At 41.6% G+C, this 19,352-nt stretch overlaps 2 protein-coding genes across 4 annotated transcripts in view; both read left to right on the top strand.

Annotated features, from left to right (window-relative positions):
* Positions 1-368: 368 nt before the first annotated feature.
* Positions 369-14,391, top strand: LOC125724915 (protein NLRC3-like; the record flags this gene model as incomplete). Its single annotated transcript, XM_049001382.1, has 8 exons — positions 369-418; positions 2,819-3,003; positions 6,095-6,214; positions 6,744-6,857; positions 8,382-8,495; positions 11,913-11,976; positions 12,160-12,388; positions 12,995-14,391. Coding segments are annotated over exons 3-8 (1,998 nt in total), but the record flags the coding sequence as incomplete, so codon positions are not given.
* Positions 14,392-14,469: 78 nt separating this feature from the next.
* The window catches only part of LOC125724955 (NACHT, LRR and PYD domains-containing protein 12-like), a 90,580-nt gene continuing 85,697 nt past the window's right edge, over positions 14,470-19,352 (top strand). For 2 of the 3 annotated variants that reach the window (XR_007387263.1, XM_049001453.1), the window contains exons 1-2: positions 14,474-14,804; positions 19,011-19,184. Coding sequence is in view for 2 of the 3 variants with exons in the window: in XM_049001453.1 (XP_048857410.1) it covers positions 14,491-14,804; positions 19,011-19,184 (488 nt within the window). In the remaining variant the exon portion in view is untranslated. Of the gene's footprint in view, positions 14,805-19,010; positions 19,185-19,352 lie in introns of all 3 variants that reach the window. The other variant, XM_049001452.1, reaches the window with a different exon arrangement.

The following is a 19,352-nucleotide window of genomic DNA, read 5'->3' as shown; positions in this document are numbered from 1 at the left end:
TTTGTCTCGAAATTGCCTAGGACTTTGCCTCTCAGATAGCATATCACTTGTTTTTTGCATTATGGGAAAACAAGAACTTCATTGTATTTTAGTGCATCCTGCACTTTATAGACATGAGAGTAAATCTTGCGCCATTTTCTATGCACGATCGCTTAGAGTATTATTTGCCATTTTATATCGTAATGTTACGTTAAGCGCGCGTGATTTGACCGTGGTCGGTATGGTGTAACTACTTTTATGCATAAATTAGGATATATAACAACAACTGCACTGTAACCCTGAATGAGAATTGCCGCAGTATTATATATTCATGAACTAAGGTGCGGCCACCATTACCTGTGCGACTATATAAAATGCTCCTACTTTCATTTTCGTATTTGCCTGTAAAACTGCGGCTTTCGAGGGTCGTTTGGAAAAGGTGAGCTTGTTAAAGAAATTGACTTATACACCGTATAAACTGTAGGCTAGTAAACCCCATAACTCGTTAATTTTGTCATTCTGTAATTTTTTTTCTAATTTTTGAAGCTCTCTTGCGGTTCTGTCATTGATGTTTTCTAATCATTTTATATCTAAGGAACTTAGGTAGATGCGTAGAAGGATTTTAAAATCTGCATTGATAATAGAACTTATTCTAGCAATTGTATAATGATATTGTTAAATTCCAGATGTACTTATATTTTACCTTTAACCTCCGTTATCCGTGTAACTATATCCAATGCTTTTGAACTTTTACATCCACAATTGTCTGTAAAAACTGCGGCGGTCGAATGTGGTTTGGAGAAGCCGAGTTGTTTATACAAATATTTGTATATTTCAGTAGCGTGCAAAATGTAAGATATTTCAATATAACTCGTTCATTTAGTGGTTTTGTGTCCAGCTGATCCATGTTTTGTTGAAACGTCTTTGGCTGGAATTGGTCTTTACGCTTGTTCACCGACCGCGACATTCCAGGGGAATTCTTAAAGATATGTAGAAAGATTTCAACATCTGTATTAATATATTAACTCTTTCTAGCATTTTTTCTTTGTAAAGTACGAAAACAGACGTTGCAATTACATCCATTACCCCGGAGCCCTGTTATAATTCACGCAAATCAGTTTATTTTAAAAGATCAGATACAAAATAGAAGAATCTATTTGACTGTAGTTTTACTTTTAAGCGATGTAATTGTTTTATTTTTAAATTAGACTAGCATAGCATTTTAAGTCAACAACTGTACGCTAACCCTGAAATGAGAATTGCTGCAATATTAAATATTCATAAACAGTTGTGTAGTCACCATTACCTGTGCGACTACATAAAATGCTTTGAACTGCTTTCATTTTCGCAGTTGTCTGTAAAACTAGCTTTCGAGGGTCATTTGGAAAAGGTGAATTTCTTAAACAAATGGACCTATATACCGTGCAAACTGTAGCTAGTAAACCCCATATTTCGTATTTTTTGAATTTTTGAAGCGTTTTTTTGGCGGAACTGTTTGTTTCTGTTGTTGAATCACGTTATACCCACGGAACTCATTTAGAAGGATTTCGAAAGCTTCAACACAAGAGCGTATTACAGTAATTATACAACTAGTCAATCCCAAACGTACTTAAATTTTAGGTTTTACTTCCGTGATCTGTGTGGTTGTATAAAATGCTTTTTAAATTCTTTCATTTTCATAATCGTCTATAAAAATGGAGACGGTCGAAGGTAGTTTGGACAAAGTGAGTTTGTCCAACAAATATATGTAAACTACATCTCAATAGCGTGCAAAATGTAACACACCCCAATAACTGGTTAATTTATTGGTTTTGCGAGAAGTCCTGCTAACCAAAGTTTTTTGACACGCATTTGGCTGGAACAGTTTCCAGCAATTTAAAGATCCGGGGCTATAGGTGAAGTTTACCTGGGGTTGATTTTTTCAAGGAACATTGGCATCCGGGCGTAAATATTCGGCTTGGGGTTCATGGGGAACTCATGTACAGTAAATGTGCAGACGGATTTCAGCATCCGTATTCATATAATAACTTATAGGCCCTATTCTAGAAATTAGTTAACTATTAAATATCAACCATATAACAGTTTATTTTAATATACAATATATAAAAACAGAAGAGTCCATTTGACCTGCCTTTTACTTTAAGCCAACTCCAAAGACACTGTAAAAGATACTGCGTGTTGTAACCACAGTAATCTGCGTGACTATCAGAAAGACGTCTTCATTCCTACAGTCAGTTTCATAATAGCCTGTAAAACTGCAGCTTTCCTGGTCGGTTGGGAAAAACGAGTTTAACAACATATTTCTTGAACAGTGTGGGTCACGGAGCCATGCTGCTTATTAATGAGACTGAGATAATTCTGGTCTCAACCACAAGGTGGCCTTTATTGCACCCTTGTCAGTTGTGCTCACAACGCACTCATACTGCCCACCGTGCCCGTTGATGCGCACACTCCTGACACGTGCGGTGGGCGCACACACACACACACCCACACAGACACACACACATATACCCACACACACACACACACATCGATTAATATTTAACACTATACTTGACATTACAATGCATGTGACCATGGAGAACTATTTACAAGGCTAGCATCAGTCCAACCTGCTGCGCTGCCTGCCGGTACCTCAGCGCTACACTGCACTCCATCTCTGGGGTTAACTGTCCCAGAACCCCCACAAAGTCCCTGAAACGCAGGGTTCTCTGCTATTTTGTCTAGCTTATGTGGTGGTGAAGTTGGGGCGAATGCTGCACACCCCCCTTGAAGCTGTGAGCACAACTGGGCAGCCTCTGGGGAGTCATTCACTGTTAAATCCTCCATCACCTTCCAGAAAAGGCCTTGGAGGGTGAAGAACGTCCCAGCCAGAGACTTAGCGGCAGGCAGCCGAGCCTCCAGGTTCCTCTAGGGGGCAGCGGCAGCAAAGCGAACTCCGGGGATACTCAGAGGTGGCTTCGGATGATCACATGAGGGGGAGTGGCTCACAAGAGGATCGTACGATCAGGTCATAACACAGAGGTTAGCAATAGTAAGCAATCACTCACGGCACCTCCACACCCGCGCACTGCACTCATTCAGTGCTAAATGATAAGCAATCACACTGACACGGGTGCCACGTATTTTTGCTTCACTAAGCAGAGCAATCGTGGTTTATTGAGTGTGTGTGTCTATGAGAGAACTTGCTGGTTAACATCGTGAGACTGTAAAATATTTTTTGAGCACCTGTTTCAACTTCGGGCTGCATGGTGGTGCAGTGGTTAGCACTGTTACCTCACAAATTTCCTTTTTACAGAGTGGTAGGACATGTCTCATTAATATTTATGAGAGAAGTGCATGATTACCCAGTGCATTTTGTCTTACAAAATAGGGTGGTACTGCTGGCACCGGCAATATTAGACAAAACTATAATGGATTTCAGTCCATAATTGATGTAGTTTTAATACTGCCAGCAGAGAAACAACTAGCCAGTTTATTAGCGGAATAACTTTTTATCGTAAATGAAAACCATGCTGCACGTCCAATAATAGTGAAAGCGATTTAAACCAGGATTCGCCATTTTGTCCAGGATAATGGACTTTGCCAACGTCAGTTTTCCTACTTTACAAAGAAAAAAAATTACAGCTGGCATGTAACCATTTTGTCAAGAAACACGAATATGATTCTGGAAAAATAAAAAGATATTTTTGTTGCCAGGTAAGATTATACTCGTCAGATTAAACCAATAGTAAAATATACATGGTTGACTTACTTAAATAAAAGTATGGAATTTGATTTTGGTGTTTTCCAGGTGTGGAAAAAATTAGGACACCCCATGAAATATTTTATTCTTTATTAAGAAATATCAAAATATCAAGATTAAATCTTTTTCAAATCTGTAGATAAAGGTGATGTAATTGCATCACTTATGCAAAAACAAGAAACAAATTCACTCATTTAACAAAGGAAATTAACTAAGATGGCAATTCCTACCGAGGAAAAAGTTAGCTAGTATTTCCCCCTTTGGCTGAAATAACCTCAATGAGACTTTTCCTATAACCATCTATCAATCTCTGATTCGACTGGCAGAAAGTCCCCCCCAATGCAGAATTCCTTAAGCTGTGTGATGTTTGAAGGGTGTCCTGCATGCACTTCTGCTTCAAATCACCCCACAGCATCTCAATAGGATTCAGATCCAGGCTTTGACTTGACCATTCCAGAACTCTCCATTTCTTTCTTGTAAGCCATTCCTTGGCACATGCACCCTCTGATATGATGGCGACTTCATAGTGGATTCTATGGTGGTGAGCTGGCCAGGTTCTGCTGCAGCAAACCAACCCCAAACCATGACATTTCCAACCCCAAGCTTCACAGCTGCTATGAGGTCCTTTTGCTCAAAAGCTCTTTGGTTCATGCCAAACATGTCTTCTGTTACTGCGCCCAACTAATTCAATTTCAGATTCATCTGTCCAAGGCACATTGTTCATTAAGTCCCAGTCTGTGTCTTGATGGTCTCTGGCAAACTTCAGTGTTGCTCAGATGTGTTTTTGACAGCAGGGTTTCCTCCTCGCACAGCTCCCATGTAAATCAAACTTGTGCATCTCTTTCTGATGCTAGATGCATGTACCTTGACATCAGCTGTGGCAGGAGCTTCCTGTATGACCCGTGATGCCCTTTTAGGATTTTTGGAGATGTCTTTCAGCATCTTGCCGTCTGCTCTTGGCTGAACTTGCTAGGACAGCCTGCCCTGGCCATGCTGGCAGCTGTTTTAAATGTGAATTACTGTGTAAATTATTTCCCGGACAGTGGAATGGCTGATTCCAAGCTCTCTAGAGATCTTTTTATATCCTTCCCAGACTCATATGCATCTACAAGCTTCTTCCTGAAGGCCTCAGACAGCTCTTAGGATCTCACATGGTGATATCACTCATTTCCACAATCAAGGGCAAACCAGACTAAATGTCTGTGGTTTAAATAAGACAGGCTCCACCAAAAAGCTCTGTAACGATGTTCTATCCATCTTCACCTGATTTGGTGCCACCTGAATCTAACTCTAGGCATTTTAAATAGTGATGAATGTGAGGGGCCCTAACTTTGTCCTCAGTGGAAATTAGCATCTCAGTCAATTTCTTTTCATAAATAAGTGAATTTGTTTCTTGTTTTTGCATAGATGATGTAATTACATCTTTATCTACAGATATAGCTTGAAAGAAGATTTCATACTCATGTTGATATTTCTTAATAAAGAAATAAATATTTAATAGGGCGTCCTAATTTTTTCATGTGACTGTATGTTTTTTATACGTATTTTTTATTTCAGCAAATTTGCCTGTAATATATTTTTTAAAAATCTAAATTTACTTGTCAATGTTTTTGATGAAATTACTGACGTGATGCCCCGACCCCCCCAAGTATGGAATTTTAAAATGTATATATAATATATAAGGGAGTATATATATAATCCAGTTACATTGACATTTATTGGTCACTTACGGTTCACAGGGCTATCAGGTCCCACTCATTGACCGTGAGTCACACGCATTTCAACCAGTTCACACGTCATACCTTGTGTTTCTCACGCTGAGAAGTAAGGAATAACCCCCCACCATGGCGTCCCGTTATATAGGGTTAATGGACGTGGCGTAGCCAATCGGAGTGGAGTTTTCCACCGAGTTCATAGCTGTCCCGAGTTATACAGAGCTAATAGCCACCTATCAGCCAATCAGAAAATAGCAAATGTTTTTTCGGGGTAAATTTAAAAATAAGTTTTTAAAAATAACACTTGATCGCTGCAAGAACATTATTACATAGATGTGCACATGGAGTGCAGACAAGGTGGGAGTGGAAGAGCAGGATCCGATGTTCTGACGGGTTGTGCTCCCTTGTCGATATGTGCTACCGTAATGCACACCGGTGGTTGTGTGGTTCGACCGAACACTGGTAAAAATTACATTTGGCAGAACAGTGTGGAAAGTTGTTCTTTATTGTGCAGTACAGTTTGAATTATTGAAGTCGTCACATTTGCATTACATGAAATAATAATTCATAATAATGATTAATGAGAATCACAATAGTATTATGAAATACAATTTAAAGATTATAGGATGTATCTATTAACCCTTCATGTTCACAGAGGCCCCAGCAGGAATCAACTGGTCTGGATCAGCATAGAAATGGACAAGGAGAGAGGAAATAGAGGAGCTGCTTCAGAAATGCGCCCCCCTGTGGGGTGTAACAGAAAGAGCCCTGAGAGGTAACAGTGTTACAGCCCACTAGCATGCATGTCTCTCTGGGTCTATAGTCAGGCCATAACATAAAAGTAAACTGGGCTCCTAGCTAGGGCTGGTCAGTGGGCAGCACTTTAATATGTGTAGCTTCATAAAAAGACCTCGCCATCTTCTGTCTTCGCCGTCTTCTTCCACAATCAGCCAGTTCTTTTATACTAGAGGCGAGTAACAGACCATCCCTCCTATACAAAATGGCCACATAACAAAACTAAACAAACAAACAAAAACATATATAAACAGGTAAAAAGGAACATCAGTCAAGTGTGGTTGTGGAGGTTTTTAAAGGTCATACTAAAAGTTTCATATAATATCTTAATTTTAGATGAGACAATTTCCTTAAAAGCTGACTGTAAATAAGTCTGTTTACACCAAGAGTTTCACAGCATATCAAAGTACATGAAGGCAGAGCAGAAGGCTAAACAGCAGTGTGATGCCGTCCCCATTGTATGAATTATATTTATACCATGAGGGTTTGTTTCCTCTCGCTGCTCACAGTGTCCTGATGGAGAGAGCAGACTCCCCTGTACCCAGCTGTGTCTCCATGAAGAGTGACGCGTCAATAAAGCAACGAATCAGATTCTTTGAGGGATCTTTTCCTACAGATCAAAGGTAAATGTGCATTTAAACAAACACTGTTAATGACATTCAGACTCTTAATCAAATGGCACAGAGACACATACAAGCTATGAGGAAATAACATATTTATAATGAATGCACAAATTTTTACCTGTAACAGATTCCATCACCTTCAGAATTTAAACAAAAGTTTTGTCTGTGTTCTATATAAATAACATCTGAGGTAAATGGATGAGGATTACTGTAAAACCTGACTTTCTGCGAGCTGGAATCTGAAGGTATTTAATCGCAAAGTGGATTTTAAATTTCAGTCCTCAGCACAGAGCTGGAAAAAATTGGTTTGCCTGTTTCCCCCGCATGTTCATTACTGAATGACTCAACAATAGATTGTCGTCACGTGAGACGGATGTTTCTGTTTTGATAACAAATAATTTCACCCTCATGAATTCATTAGATCATACTCAGACGAAGGCTTCAGTTTAACATGTTTAATCGAACTGTGTGGTTTAAACAATAAACTACTATCATCAGACAAAAAATGAGAAAGACTATTGGTTCCTTTGCCAAAGGTGACGTTTAAATGCTTGCTGATTCAGATCATAATTAATGTGACACTGTAGTGTGTCACGGTCTGGGAGCGTGGGTAATGCGCACAGGCAGGCAAGCGAGCAAGAAGCAGGCAGGCAAACAGAATACGGGGTAAACTGGGGTTTAATCGTGGATTATTCAAGAAATAAATATTTTAATAAATGGATGTTAATGGATTTTATTTGTATAACAACATAAGAAATTTACAAACGAGAGGAGGCCATTCGGCCCATATGATCAAAGACAGAGAGCAGCTTCTTAGCTCACGGTGGGGGAATGAGCCGGTGGCTGAAGGTGCCCCAAGATAGCGCCCTCTGGAGCCTCGGCTGGGTTATGGACCGGGCCAGTGGGGTCAGTGCCCTGGGGCCTCAGGACATTAGAAACTGTGAATCACAACATTTATAGTGCAAGCCATGAAAAGCACCCCCCTGTGGGGTGTAAGAGAAAGAGCCCTGAGAGGTAACAGTGTTACAGCCCACTAGCATGCATGTCTCTCTGGGTCTATAGTCAGGCCATAACATAAAAGTGAACTGGGCTCCTAGCTAGGGCTGGTCAGTGGGCAGCACTTTAATATGTGTAGCTTCATAAAAAGACCTCGCCATCTTCTGTCTTCGCCGTCTTCTTCCACAATCAGCCAGTTCTTTTATACTAGAGGCGAGTAACAGACCATCCCTCCTATACAAAATGGCCACATAACAAAACTAAACAAACAAACAAAAACATATATAAACAGGTAAAAAGGAACATCAGTCAATGACACTAAACTTTTCATATAGGAATTAAAATTTTAGGCGAAACTATTTATTTCACGTTAAAGCTAATCGTAAACTAGCCTGTTTACATCGAGAGTTTCACAGCATATCAAAGTACATGAAGGCAGAGCAGAAGGCTAAACAGCAGTGTGATGCCGTCCCCATTGTATGAATTATATTTATACCATGAGGGTTTGTTTCCTCTCGCTGCCCACAGTGTCCTGATGAAGAGAGCAGACTCCCCTGTACCCAGCTGTGTTTCCATGAAGAGTGACGCGTCAATGGAGCAACCAGTCAGATTCAGAGAGGGACCTTTTCCTACTGATCAAAGGTAAATGTGCATTTAAACAACCACTGTTAATGACATTCAGACTCTCAGTCAAATGGCACAGAGACATATACAAGCTATGAGGAAATAACATATTTATAATGAATGCAGCAATTTTTACCTGTAACAGATTCTATCACCTTCAGAATTTAAACAAAAGTTTTGTCTGTGTTCTATATAAATAACATCTGAGGTAAATGGATGAGGATTACTGTAAAACCTGACTTTCTGCGAGCTGGAATCGGAAGTTATTTAATAGCAAAGTGGATTTTAAATTTCAGTCCTCGGCACAGAGCTGAAAAAAACTGGTTTGCCTGTTTCCACCCCCCCTCCCCAGCATGTCCATTAAATAATGACTCGACAATAGATTGTCGCTTCGTGAGACGGATGTTTCTGTTTTGATAACAAATAATTTCACTCTCACGAATTCATTAGATCATACTCAGATGAAGGCTTCAGTCTAACATGTTTAATCGAACTGTGTGGCTTGAACAATAAACTACTATCATCAGACAAAAAAAGAGAAAGACTATTGGCTTCTTTGCCAAAGGTGACAATTAAATTTTGCTGATTCAGTGCAAATAAGTAAACATTTTTAGACGTAAACAAAATTTCTGTAAGTTAACAAGTTTAAAAGGTACACAGTACACAAAGAAAAAATCCTGAAAATACCGTATAGTTCAATAAATAAATATAGATTTAAAATTTTCAATTGTTAAAAATCAGACGTTACAGCTGGCTGTGGGGGCTGCACATCGACAGCAGGCATTGTGGTGTCTAACGGCAGCAGGCAGGAAAGATCCCCAGTAGCTTCTTAGCTCACGGTTGGGGAATGAGCTGGTAGCTGAAGGTGCTCCAAGATAGCGCCCCCTGGAGCCTCGGCTGGGTTATGGACGGGGACAGAAGGGTTAGTGCCTGGGGGCCTCAGGCTGGGCTGCAGGGGGCCTCAGAGCACTAATGGCCCTGAGTCCCAACAATTATACTGCAAAACTTAAAATGTGCCCCCCTCTGGGGTGTAACAGAAAGAACCCTGAGAGGTAACAGTGTTACAGCCCACTAGCATGCATGTCTCTCTGGGTCTATAGTCAGGAACATAAAAGTAAACTGGGCTCCTAGCTGGGTCTGGCTCAGTCGATTTACAAAAGCTAGGAGACCGAGTTCCCTGCTAAACCAGCCACACGCAGCCGAAAAGTGCGAGAACTGAAAAGTCAGTCAGCGGCACAGCAGTCAGTTATTACCAGCTGCATCTTCCCAGTGCCAGCAGTCCCACTAAGGTAGAGAAGTACATTTATTTACACTTTTTCAGTTTGGAGAATTACCTGGATTGGTCTGGATTTGCTATGTGCATATTAATTATGCAGAAAGGCAATAGCTAGAGTATTAATAGAGTAAAAGGGTAATAGCTGTGGCTCCCTATTTGAACTGGTAGATCTCGGCAAACTGGCCACTTGTAAAGTAGATCTTGAGTTAAAAAAGGTTGGGCACCCTGCAGTAGGACATTCCAGAGGGAGTGGCGCACGCTGATGACATCACGCACATTATGTCCACTGGGATGGAGAATAGGTGCATGATGCTGACACGTTTAATATTTCATATTTTTAGTCAGCAGTATCGCCCCGGCTAGTGGGGGCCCAGGGACCAGCTGGTACAGAAGTGGGGGGGCAGGGATACGGGCAACAAGCTGATAGGCTGAAATTTACTCTGATAATCAAGTGAATGACTCTAAATGTCACTGGGTACAAAGGGCTGCATAGAAAACTGTCCTTCCTGCCTGCTGTGTCTCTGTGCTGGAGCCTGATGTCTCTGGTTCTCTTCTGCTGTCATGAGAAAATTAGGAAGCCGCCCCAGTGAATAAAGCTTAACATGGCAGATACGTCTTTCCAAACTACAACCCCAATTCCAAACATGTTGGAACATTCTGCAAATTGTAAATGAAAACAGAATGCAATGATTTTAAGGAAAAAAGGTAATTCTGAATGTTGCAGCAACAACACGTCTCACAAAAGTTGGGACAAGGCCATGTTTATCACTGTGTGGCATCTCCTCTTCTTTTAACAACAGTCTGTAAATGTCTGGGGACTGAGGAGATCAGTTGTTTGAGTTTTGGGAGAGGAATGTTGTCCCATTCTTGTCTGATACAGGATTCTAGTTGCTCAACTGTCCTAGATCTTCTGAGTCATATTTTTCGTTTTATGATGCACCAAACGTTCTCAATGGCTGAAAGATCTGGACCGCTGGCAGGCCAGTTCAATACTTCTTCTACGAATCCTTCATGTTGTAATTGATGCGGTGTGTGGTTTGGCATTGTCATGTTGGAAAATGCAAGGTCTTCACTGAAAGAGACGTTGTCTGGATGGGAGCATCTGTTCCTCTAGAACCTGGATATACCATTCAGCACTGATGGTGCCTTTCCAGATATGCAGGCTGCTCCTGCCATATGTACTAATGCACCCCCACACCATCAGAGATGCTGGCTTTTGAACTGAGTGCTGATAACACACTGGGTGGTCCTTCTCCTCTTTAGTCCGGATGACATGGTGTCCCTGGTTTCCAAAAAGAATTTCAAATTTAGATTCGACTGACCACAGAACAGTTTTCCACTCAGCCGCAGTCCATTTTAAATGAGCTTTGGCCCAGAGACGACGTCGGTGATTCTGGATCATCTTCATATTCGGCTTCTTCTTTGAATGATAGAGTTTTAACTGGTATCTGTGCATGGCAGCGCGGATTGTGTTCACTGGCAATGTGTTTGGGAAATATTCCTGAGCCTATTTAGTGATTCCATTACAGAATCATGCCTGTTTGTGATGCAGTGCTGCCTAAGGGCCAAAATATCACAGGCATCTAGTCTGGTTTTTCACAGAGATTTCTCCAGATTCTCAGAATCATTTCATTACATTATGTGCTGTAGATGATGAAATATTCAACCTCTTTGCAGTTTTATACTGAGGAACTTCTTTCTGAAATTGCTCCACTATTTGTCAGTGCAGTATTAGGGGGATTGTGACCCTCTGCCCATCTTTACTTCAGAGAGACACTGCAGCTCTAAGATGCTCTTTTTATACCCAGTCATGTTACTCACCTGTTGCCAATTGACATAATTATTTGCAAATTGTTCCTCCAGCTGCTGGGTTTTTGTACCACTTTTCCAGCCTCCTATTGCCCTCGTCCCAATTTTTTTTATATGTTTTCTATGCTTTGTTATGGATAAAATACAGGTTTATGAGATTTCCATATCATTGCATTCTGTAATTTTTTTACAATTTCCTCAATGTCCCAACTTTTTGGAATTGGTGTTGTAATATACCACAGTGTTATGCTTTATCTGCAGTAACAGCAATTTTAATGGGGAACTTTTCAGTCTCTCTGTTACATTTGTGTAAATGAACTGAGGTCTTTATGTTTCTGCCTAATTCACAGAGACCAAATGGAAGAATGCAGTTCAGATCTACATGATAAATCGGGTTTATCATCCATATTGAAGGTTTGTATTTATTGCTGATATATATTTTCTTGGCTGTTATGTGAATTAGCTTATATTTTATACAGCTGTATAATAAGAAATTCATCATGTTAAAGGAAATATGTTTTAAACTATGATTCACAGGTGAAACTCTGAAAAGGTTTGGTGTAAGTAGCAATAATTAACTCTGACTGTTTATTTTAGTCACTAGAGGAAAAAGCCATGAAATTCCTAAAGGACGAGCTGAAGACGTTTGTGAGGCACCTAGATCAGAATTACCCAGAATGCTCTGAGCCTCAGCTGGAGGAGGACAATGACCTCGACTGTGATGGTCAGATGCAGAAGACCAGTGTTAGAGAGGTAGCTCTGAAGATCACACTGTACATCCTGAGGACCATGAAGCAAAATGATCTTGCTGACATGCTGGAGAAGAGTAAGAGCTTTATAACATTATGTACATGTACAATATTGTGCAAAAGTCTTGGGCAGCCAGAGAAGAGGATGTTTAAATGGTCTTCATGTTTGTGTAGAACTACTATAATATGTATGTCAAAGTGTGTTTGCCATTTCAGAACCTCTCCCAAAATCACCCTAATATTTTCAGAAATCGTGCAGAATATCCACGTATTTTTATACTTGACCACTAACACACCTCATGTTGTTTAAACTAATTTAATTAATGAATGATGTGAGCTGGTGGTGAAATTTAACAAATACATGTACAGGCTGTGGTGCCCCTGAGGAAAGGTTTGGGAAATGAAAAGGGGTTTTGTGTGTTTTTTGGTTCTGAGCAGATATACACTTACTACCCAGATAAATGGCTTTAAACATTTCATTTGGATGCCTAAGGCTTATTCACAGTCCTGTATGCGGTGTTCCAGTAAAATACGCCTGATAAAACTTTCAGTTTCACATTCAGTCACAGGGAAATATCTGGATATGTATGTGCAAAAAAGTGTGTTTTTGGAAAATATTCTTCCTCTCATACTGGTCAGGATCACAGTGAGAATTAGTGCATTTTCCTCTCATTTCTTTTCAGGACAGCTCATGCTACAGGAAATCAAATGTAAACTTAAGAAGCAATTTGAGTGTGTATTTGAAGGGAAAGCTAAGGAAGGACAGCCAACACTTCTCAGTGAGATTTACACAGAACTCTACATAACTGAAGGGGGAGCTGGAGGAGTCAATGATGAACATGAAGTGAGACAGATTGAAACAGCATCCAAGAAAAGGCGAACAGAAGATACTACAGTCAAGTGCAATGATATATTTAAACCCTTATGTGGGCGTGAGACACCTTTCAGAACTGTACTCACTAAAGGGGTGGCAGGTATCGGGAAAACAGTCTCTGTGCAGAAATTTATTCTTGACTGGGCAGAAGGAAAAGCAAACCAGGATGTTCACTTCATATTCGCTCTTCCTTTCCGGGACCTGAATTTGATTAAGGGTGAATACAGTCTGATTGAACTGCTTCAGTACTTTGTCCCAGAACTGAAATCATTTGAATCCACTGAGCTGTTTAGGTACAAAGTCTTGTTCATCTTTGATGGCCTGGATGAGTGTCGCCTTCCTCTAGATTTTCAGAAAAATGAGACCTGGTTTAATGTAACAAAGAAAACATCACTGGATGGACTGTTGACTAACCTCATTAAGGGGAATCTGCTCCCATCCGCTCTCCTCTGGATAACCTCTCGGCCAGCATCAGCCAATCAGATACCTCCTGAGTGTGTCCACCAGGTGACAGAGATACGAGGGTTCAGTGATGCCCAGAAGGAGGAGTATTTCAAGAAGAGATTTAATGATCAGAGCCTGGCCAGCAGGATTATCACACATGTGAAATCATCAAGGAGCCTCTTCATCATGTGCCACATACCTGTGTTCTGCTGGATTTCAGCCACTGTGCTTGAGAGGCTTTTTAGTGAGACTGACAGGGGAGAAATTCCAAGGACTCTGACTGAAATGTACACACACTTCCTGATCTTTCAGACAAGTTTAAAAAATGACAAGTATATGAAAAACCATGAAACTAAGCTTAAGGAATACATCAAGGAATTCCTTTTAAAACTTGGTAAACTTGCTTTTCACAACCTTGAGAAAGGCAATCTCATATTTTATGAGCAAGATCTGTCAGAGAATGGCATTGATGTCACTGAAACTTCAGTTTACTCTGGAGTGTGCACAGAAGTCTTTAAAGAGGAGTACGGGTTGTATCAGGAGAAGGTGTACTGCTTTGTGCATCTGAGCATCCAGGAGTATCTCGCTGCTTTATATGTGTTTCTGTCAAACTCATCAGCTGACCTGCTGAAGACTGCAGTGAATCAGGCATTAATGAGCAAGAATGGACACTTGGACCTCTACCTCCGCTTCCTCCTGGGCCTCTCAACAAACTCCAGTAAGACTCTGTTACAAAGGCTACTGGGGCCGACAGAAACCTGCTCATGTAACATTAAAGAAACAGCCCAATATATCCATCCATCCATTTCCCAAACCACTTATCTGTCAGGGTCGTGGGAGTTCCAGAGACTATTCTGGAAGATGGGCCAGCCAATCACAGCAGCCCAATACATCAAGGAGAAAATACAGGAGAATTTATCTCCAGAAAGGACCATCAACCTGTTCCACTGTCTGACTGAACTGGGTGACAATTCTCTAGTAGAGGAAGTACAAAGATACCTGAATTCAGGAAACATTTCAGCAGATGACCTCTCACCTGCACAGTACTCAGCTCTGGCCTTTGTGATGCTGATGTCAGATGAGGAGCTGGATGTGTTTGACCTGAAGAAATACATCAGATCAGATGAAGAGCACTGCAGGCTGCTGCCTGTGGTCAAGAACTCCAGGACGGCTCTGTAAGTGACGTGGGGATGGGAAATCATGTCTGGTCTGGCAGTAATACGTGAATATTGTTTGAAATGTGTAATATATGTTATATATTTCTCCTCATGGATTAATAAGTGGGTTTTATTTTGATAATCACAACTATAGCTGTTTGTATAGCAGTAGCTAATCCTGACCACAGACTTTATAATGACTGAAGGTAGTGATGTCACTTTTTGTTTGTTACTACGTTTCCATTCCCATCCAGTCTGCCTTCTGATCACAGGCACAGCATCCTAACCTGCTATAGAAACAGTGAGGGCTCTTTATCCACAGGGTGTATCAGTGGTATGTGAGTGTTATTGTCAGCAGGCGTGTTCATGTGATGGAGCCCAGAGCTGGGAGCTTCCGTATGACTGCTGTCTCTGGCTGCTCACTGGCGCCCTCTGCTGGCCTCAGCTGCACCTGGCTGAGGATGTGACGACACATCTAGTCCGGCAGAAATAGATAAACATTGTTTAAAATATAAAATGAATATGTATACATGTAATTTATTTCCCCTCTTTTATCAACAAGGTTTCTTTTTAGTCTAGTTTATATTAACTGAAGGTAGTGATGTAGTAAAAACAAAAAAGATAAGATTTCCACGACCATCCTTTGTGTAACAAATAAGCAAAGATACAGCATCATAGAGAATGGTCCAGTTTTCATTAATAATGGGAAAACCACTCATATTCCCTTCAGTTCTGGATGCTGTAGGAAGCATTTCTGTAAATACTGGGTGTGGTGCGTGACTCTTTGGGTTTGGACTCTGTGTCCATGAGCAGAAGGTCGCTGGTTCAGATCTCTTGGCTAGTAGAGTGATGTCATCGCTGGGTCCTAGAGCTGCAGGGGTGCTGGATGCTGGCCGATCCTGTGCTGCGACCCCCAAACTTCCTCTCACCTGTATATGTGTCGGCGTGTCTCTTGAAGAGCAAGATGGGAGGGGCGAAAAGACAATTGGTCTTAAATAACTTTACAGCATCCCTGCCCAAAGCCCACAGTGAGCAAGTCAGAGGGGACAGTGGCAAGGAAAAGCTCCCTAGAAAGAAGAATCCGTGGGAGGAACCATAGTCAAAGGGGGAGCCCATCCTCCAGGGGGCAGTAGAGGAAGTCAAATGATGAAGATGGCAAAGTCCTAATTCACATTATCCCAATCTTAACATTTCAGTCACAAAGTGGGGGGCAGGGAGGTGATGACAGGCAAGTGCTGGAGCTGCTTCAGATGGCAGGGAGAACAGTAGTACGGCAGCAGGGTAAACAGGGAAGATGTCACAGGCAGCAGGGTGAGCAGGCCGGAAGGACGTCACAGGTAGTGGAGACGTCACAGGCAGTGGAGACGTCACAGGCAGTGACGTAAGGATCCAGATGGGCACCCAGAAAGGAAGGCATTACAGTATCCAGCCTGGCATTACAGTATCCAGCCTGGCATTACAGTATCCAGCCTGGCATTACAGTACCCAGCCTGGCATTACAGTATCCAGCCTGGAAGTTATAAAGGTGTTAGTGTTTCTGCTTCCTGAAAGGAGAGCATCTTCCGAAGCTTGGCGAGGTTCCGTACATGATAGAACACAGCTTTAGTGATGTTTTTTATGTGATCATCGAAACATAAACATGAATCAACCAAAAGACCAAGATCTCTGACCACTGTGTGAGGTTGGGTAGGAAGACTACCAAGGTTGAGGTTGTCAAACTTATTTCGAGCCGCCTTCAGACCAGTTAACAGTACTTCTGTTTTTCTGTGTTTAACATTATTATTTATATATAATTATTTGCCATCCAGCACCGGATATCTAGTCAACAGTCTTCTAACCAAGAGCTGTGATGCATCATCTGGCTTAACAGATATATATAACTGTGTATCATCAGCAAAACAATGAAACCCAACACCATGATTTCTGATAATGTGACCAATATATACAGTGTACAGTAGCGGCCCAGCACTGATCCCTGTGGGACACCATTGTAGGAATATTTAGCTCAGGTAAATTTTAATATCTCCACCAATATGTTTTGAAATTAATTATCCATCCATCCATCCATTTTCCAAACCGCTTATCCTACTGGGGCGCGGGGGGTCACAGTGATTCACTGGATGTGATTCACTAGTTACCAGTATCGCTTAGTAACCTGGGTTAGTAGGCTCGTCCAGCGAGCCGCATCACCAGGTAATGTAAACGATCGGTAGTGAAACTCCCCTCACGGCCAATGAGAGAGAGTCTCGCGATATTTCAGGCGAGTTTGAGGTTTCAGAGCTTAGTAGCCAGATCGCACAGAGGCAGGAACTATTGTGAGCACTCAGTGGACGGAGGCTGAAGTTGTGTAAAAGACATGCATTTTTCCTAAGTAACACTACAACTAACATAAGACAGACATTACACTTCACATAAACAACAAACACAAAATAACGGAATAGAACCAAACGGAGTGTAACATGAAAATGCAGTGACCAGATTTAAAATGGGTAACCTTAAAATGGAAATACTGTTCTGCAAAGCAAGCACAGTTTGTGGAAACACGACCCTAAAGTCATAAAGCAGGTTAACAGAACTGCTTAGGTTGTTAGAATGAAAGGAAGCTGGTTTACTTGTTTGCAGAGTGGAGGGGGTCTTGGCAGTAGGTCACAGAGGAGATGAGCTGAGGGAATGGTAGCACCCAAGAAGGTGCGGCGTCTGGAGCGGTTGTTGGAGTGGAGCCCCTTGGATTCTCTCTCCTTGTGAAGCTTTAAGGTGAAAGGCTCTGTCTTGGTTGCAGTTCTCTGTTGGGTAGCAGGCCTTCACCGGCAGGCTTCAGGAGGGCTTCTCACGGGCTGCTCTTCTCCCAGGGCTTCTCTTCTCCTCCCTCTGCGGGGCTGATGTTCTCCTCTGCTCCTCTCTCTTCTTCCCCCTGCTCTGTTCTGAGGTGCCATGTTTTATGGTCTAAAGTTCATGAATAGGGATGACCAGGAATTGGACACCTGAAGCAATGGCTGATCATCTAGCTGGCAGGTTTTCGGAGGGGTGTCTGTGGCAGTCCTTTTGGTATTTATGACTAGACTGGTACCACTTTACCGATGATTTTCATTAAACTGGTGTAACTACATACAGTTTCATGGTAACCACTGACCAGATTTGGAATCAGGAGTGATTTTCAATAACAATGGTGATTGGAGATTAGGGACCAGGCGGTCTATACACATTAACAATGGTGATTGGAGGTTAGGGACCAGGCAGTCTATACACATTAACAATGGTGATTGGAGGTGAAGATCTACAAAGAAATGATCCCGCAAGACTAAGAAGAAGAATTTCAAATGTGCTAAAGCTATAAGCACTTTGCTCAGACACTCCTAGGTCAGACTGAAATATTGCAGCAGCACCAGCACCTTTGCACCGGAAATGATAGATGAGAGAGAGAGAGAGAGAGAGAGAGAGTTGGGAAGCTCAAAATTCCCACCAGAAAGCTGCACTTGAATGGCTAAAGATAGAAGTTGGTGATGTGACAATACTGAACTTACAAGAATGGCGAACGCATGGTTACTGCAAGGGACAATGCTTGTGAAATTCTCCACAATGTTTCTTTTTAACTGCTTCAGAATCTTAGGCTAGAAGGCTGAACTGAAAGCAAATCATGAATCCTTCTGTTATCTTGCTTTGTATGTAGCCTAAGCGCGTTTCCCCAACAAAGACGATAATCGCCGGTTAGTCACTGTCAGATATCGCCACCGGGATACTTGTCTGATTACGCTCATTACCGATAATATCGTCAAGAATCCAAGTGCCAGTTGCTGCTGCATTAGCTGCTGGGAATGTTCACTTCTCCTCCTTTCAGTGATACGTGTCGAGTGTAGGGACACCTGGCAGAAAGATGGCTAAGGACTGCACTGGAAGCACTGGTCTGACTGTTATGGGAGGGTTTACGTCCATCTTGCTGTTGATGTGTTCCTATATATTCCTGTATATTCTGTGATTTTTGGCTGTAGCTTCTACTTAATGTTTTTACCTCTAGTTCTGAGCAAAGATGCACTGACTCACAATTAGTGACCATATGACTGCAGCAGATTGTCAGGACGCACAGAACACTCTGCAGGCTATAATTCAACTTGAAGTGTAAGCTGTGCTGCTAATTATACTGAAAACAAATGCTTATTGTAATGCTTTGTATTTTACTAATGTGTAGGATGTGCATGTGTCTGTGTCTTAAAGTGTTTTCTGTTTCAGGCTGAACAGCTGTGATCTCATAGATAAACACTGTGAAGTGCTGTCTTCAGCTCTAAGATCAAACTCTTCCCCCCTGAGAGAGCTGGACCTGAGTGACAATAACCTGAAGGACTCAGGAGTGAAGCTGCTCTCTTCTGCACTGGGGGATTTACACTGTAAACTGGAGATATTGAGGTGAGTATTACTGGGTATTCCACTCTTTAAACTGGAGATACTGAGGTCAGTCTTACTGGGTATTCCACACTATAAAGCGGAAATAGTGTGCAATTAGCTAAGGAAAGGTAGGGGGGGGGCTGCCTTGTCTTAGACAATAAACTGTAATTCTTGAAATATTTATTAGAG

This window comes from Brienomyrus brachyistius, unplaced genomic scaffold (assembly GCF_023856365.1).
Source record: "Brienomyrus brachyistius isolate T26 unplaced genomic scaffold, BBRACH_0.4 scaffold58, whole genome shotgun sequence".
Lineage (NCBI taxonomy): Eukaryota > Metazoa > Chordata > Actinopteri > Osteoglossiformes > Mormyridae > Brienomyrus > Brienomyrus brachyistius.
This window is presented reverse-complemented; position numbering and strand designations above follow the sequence as displayed.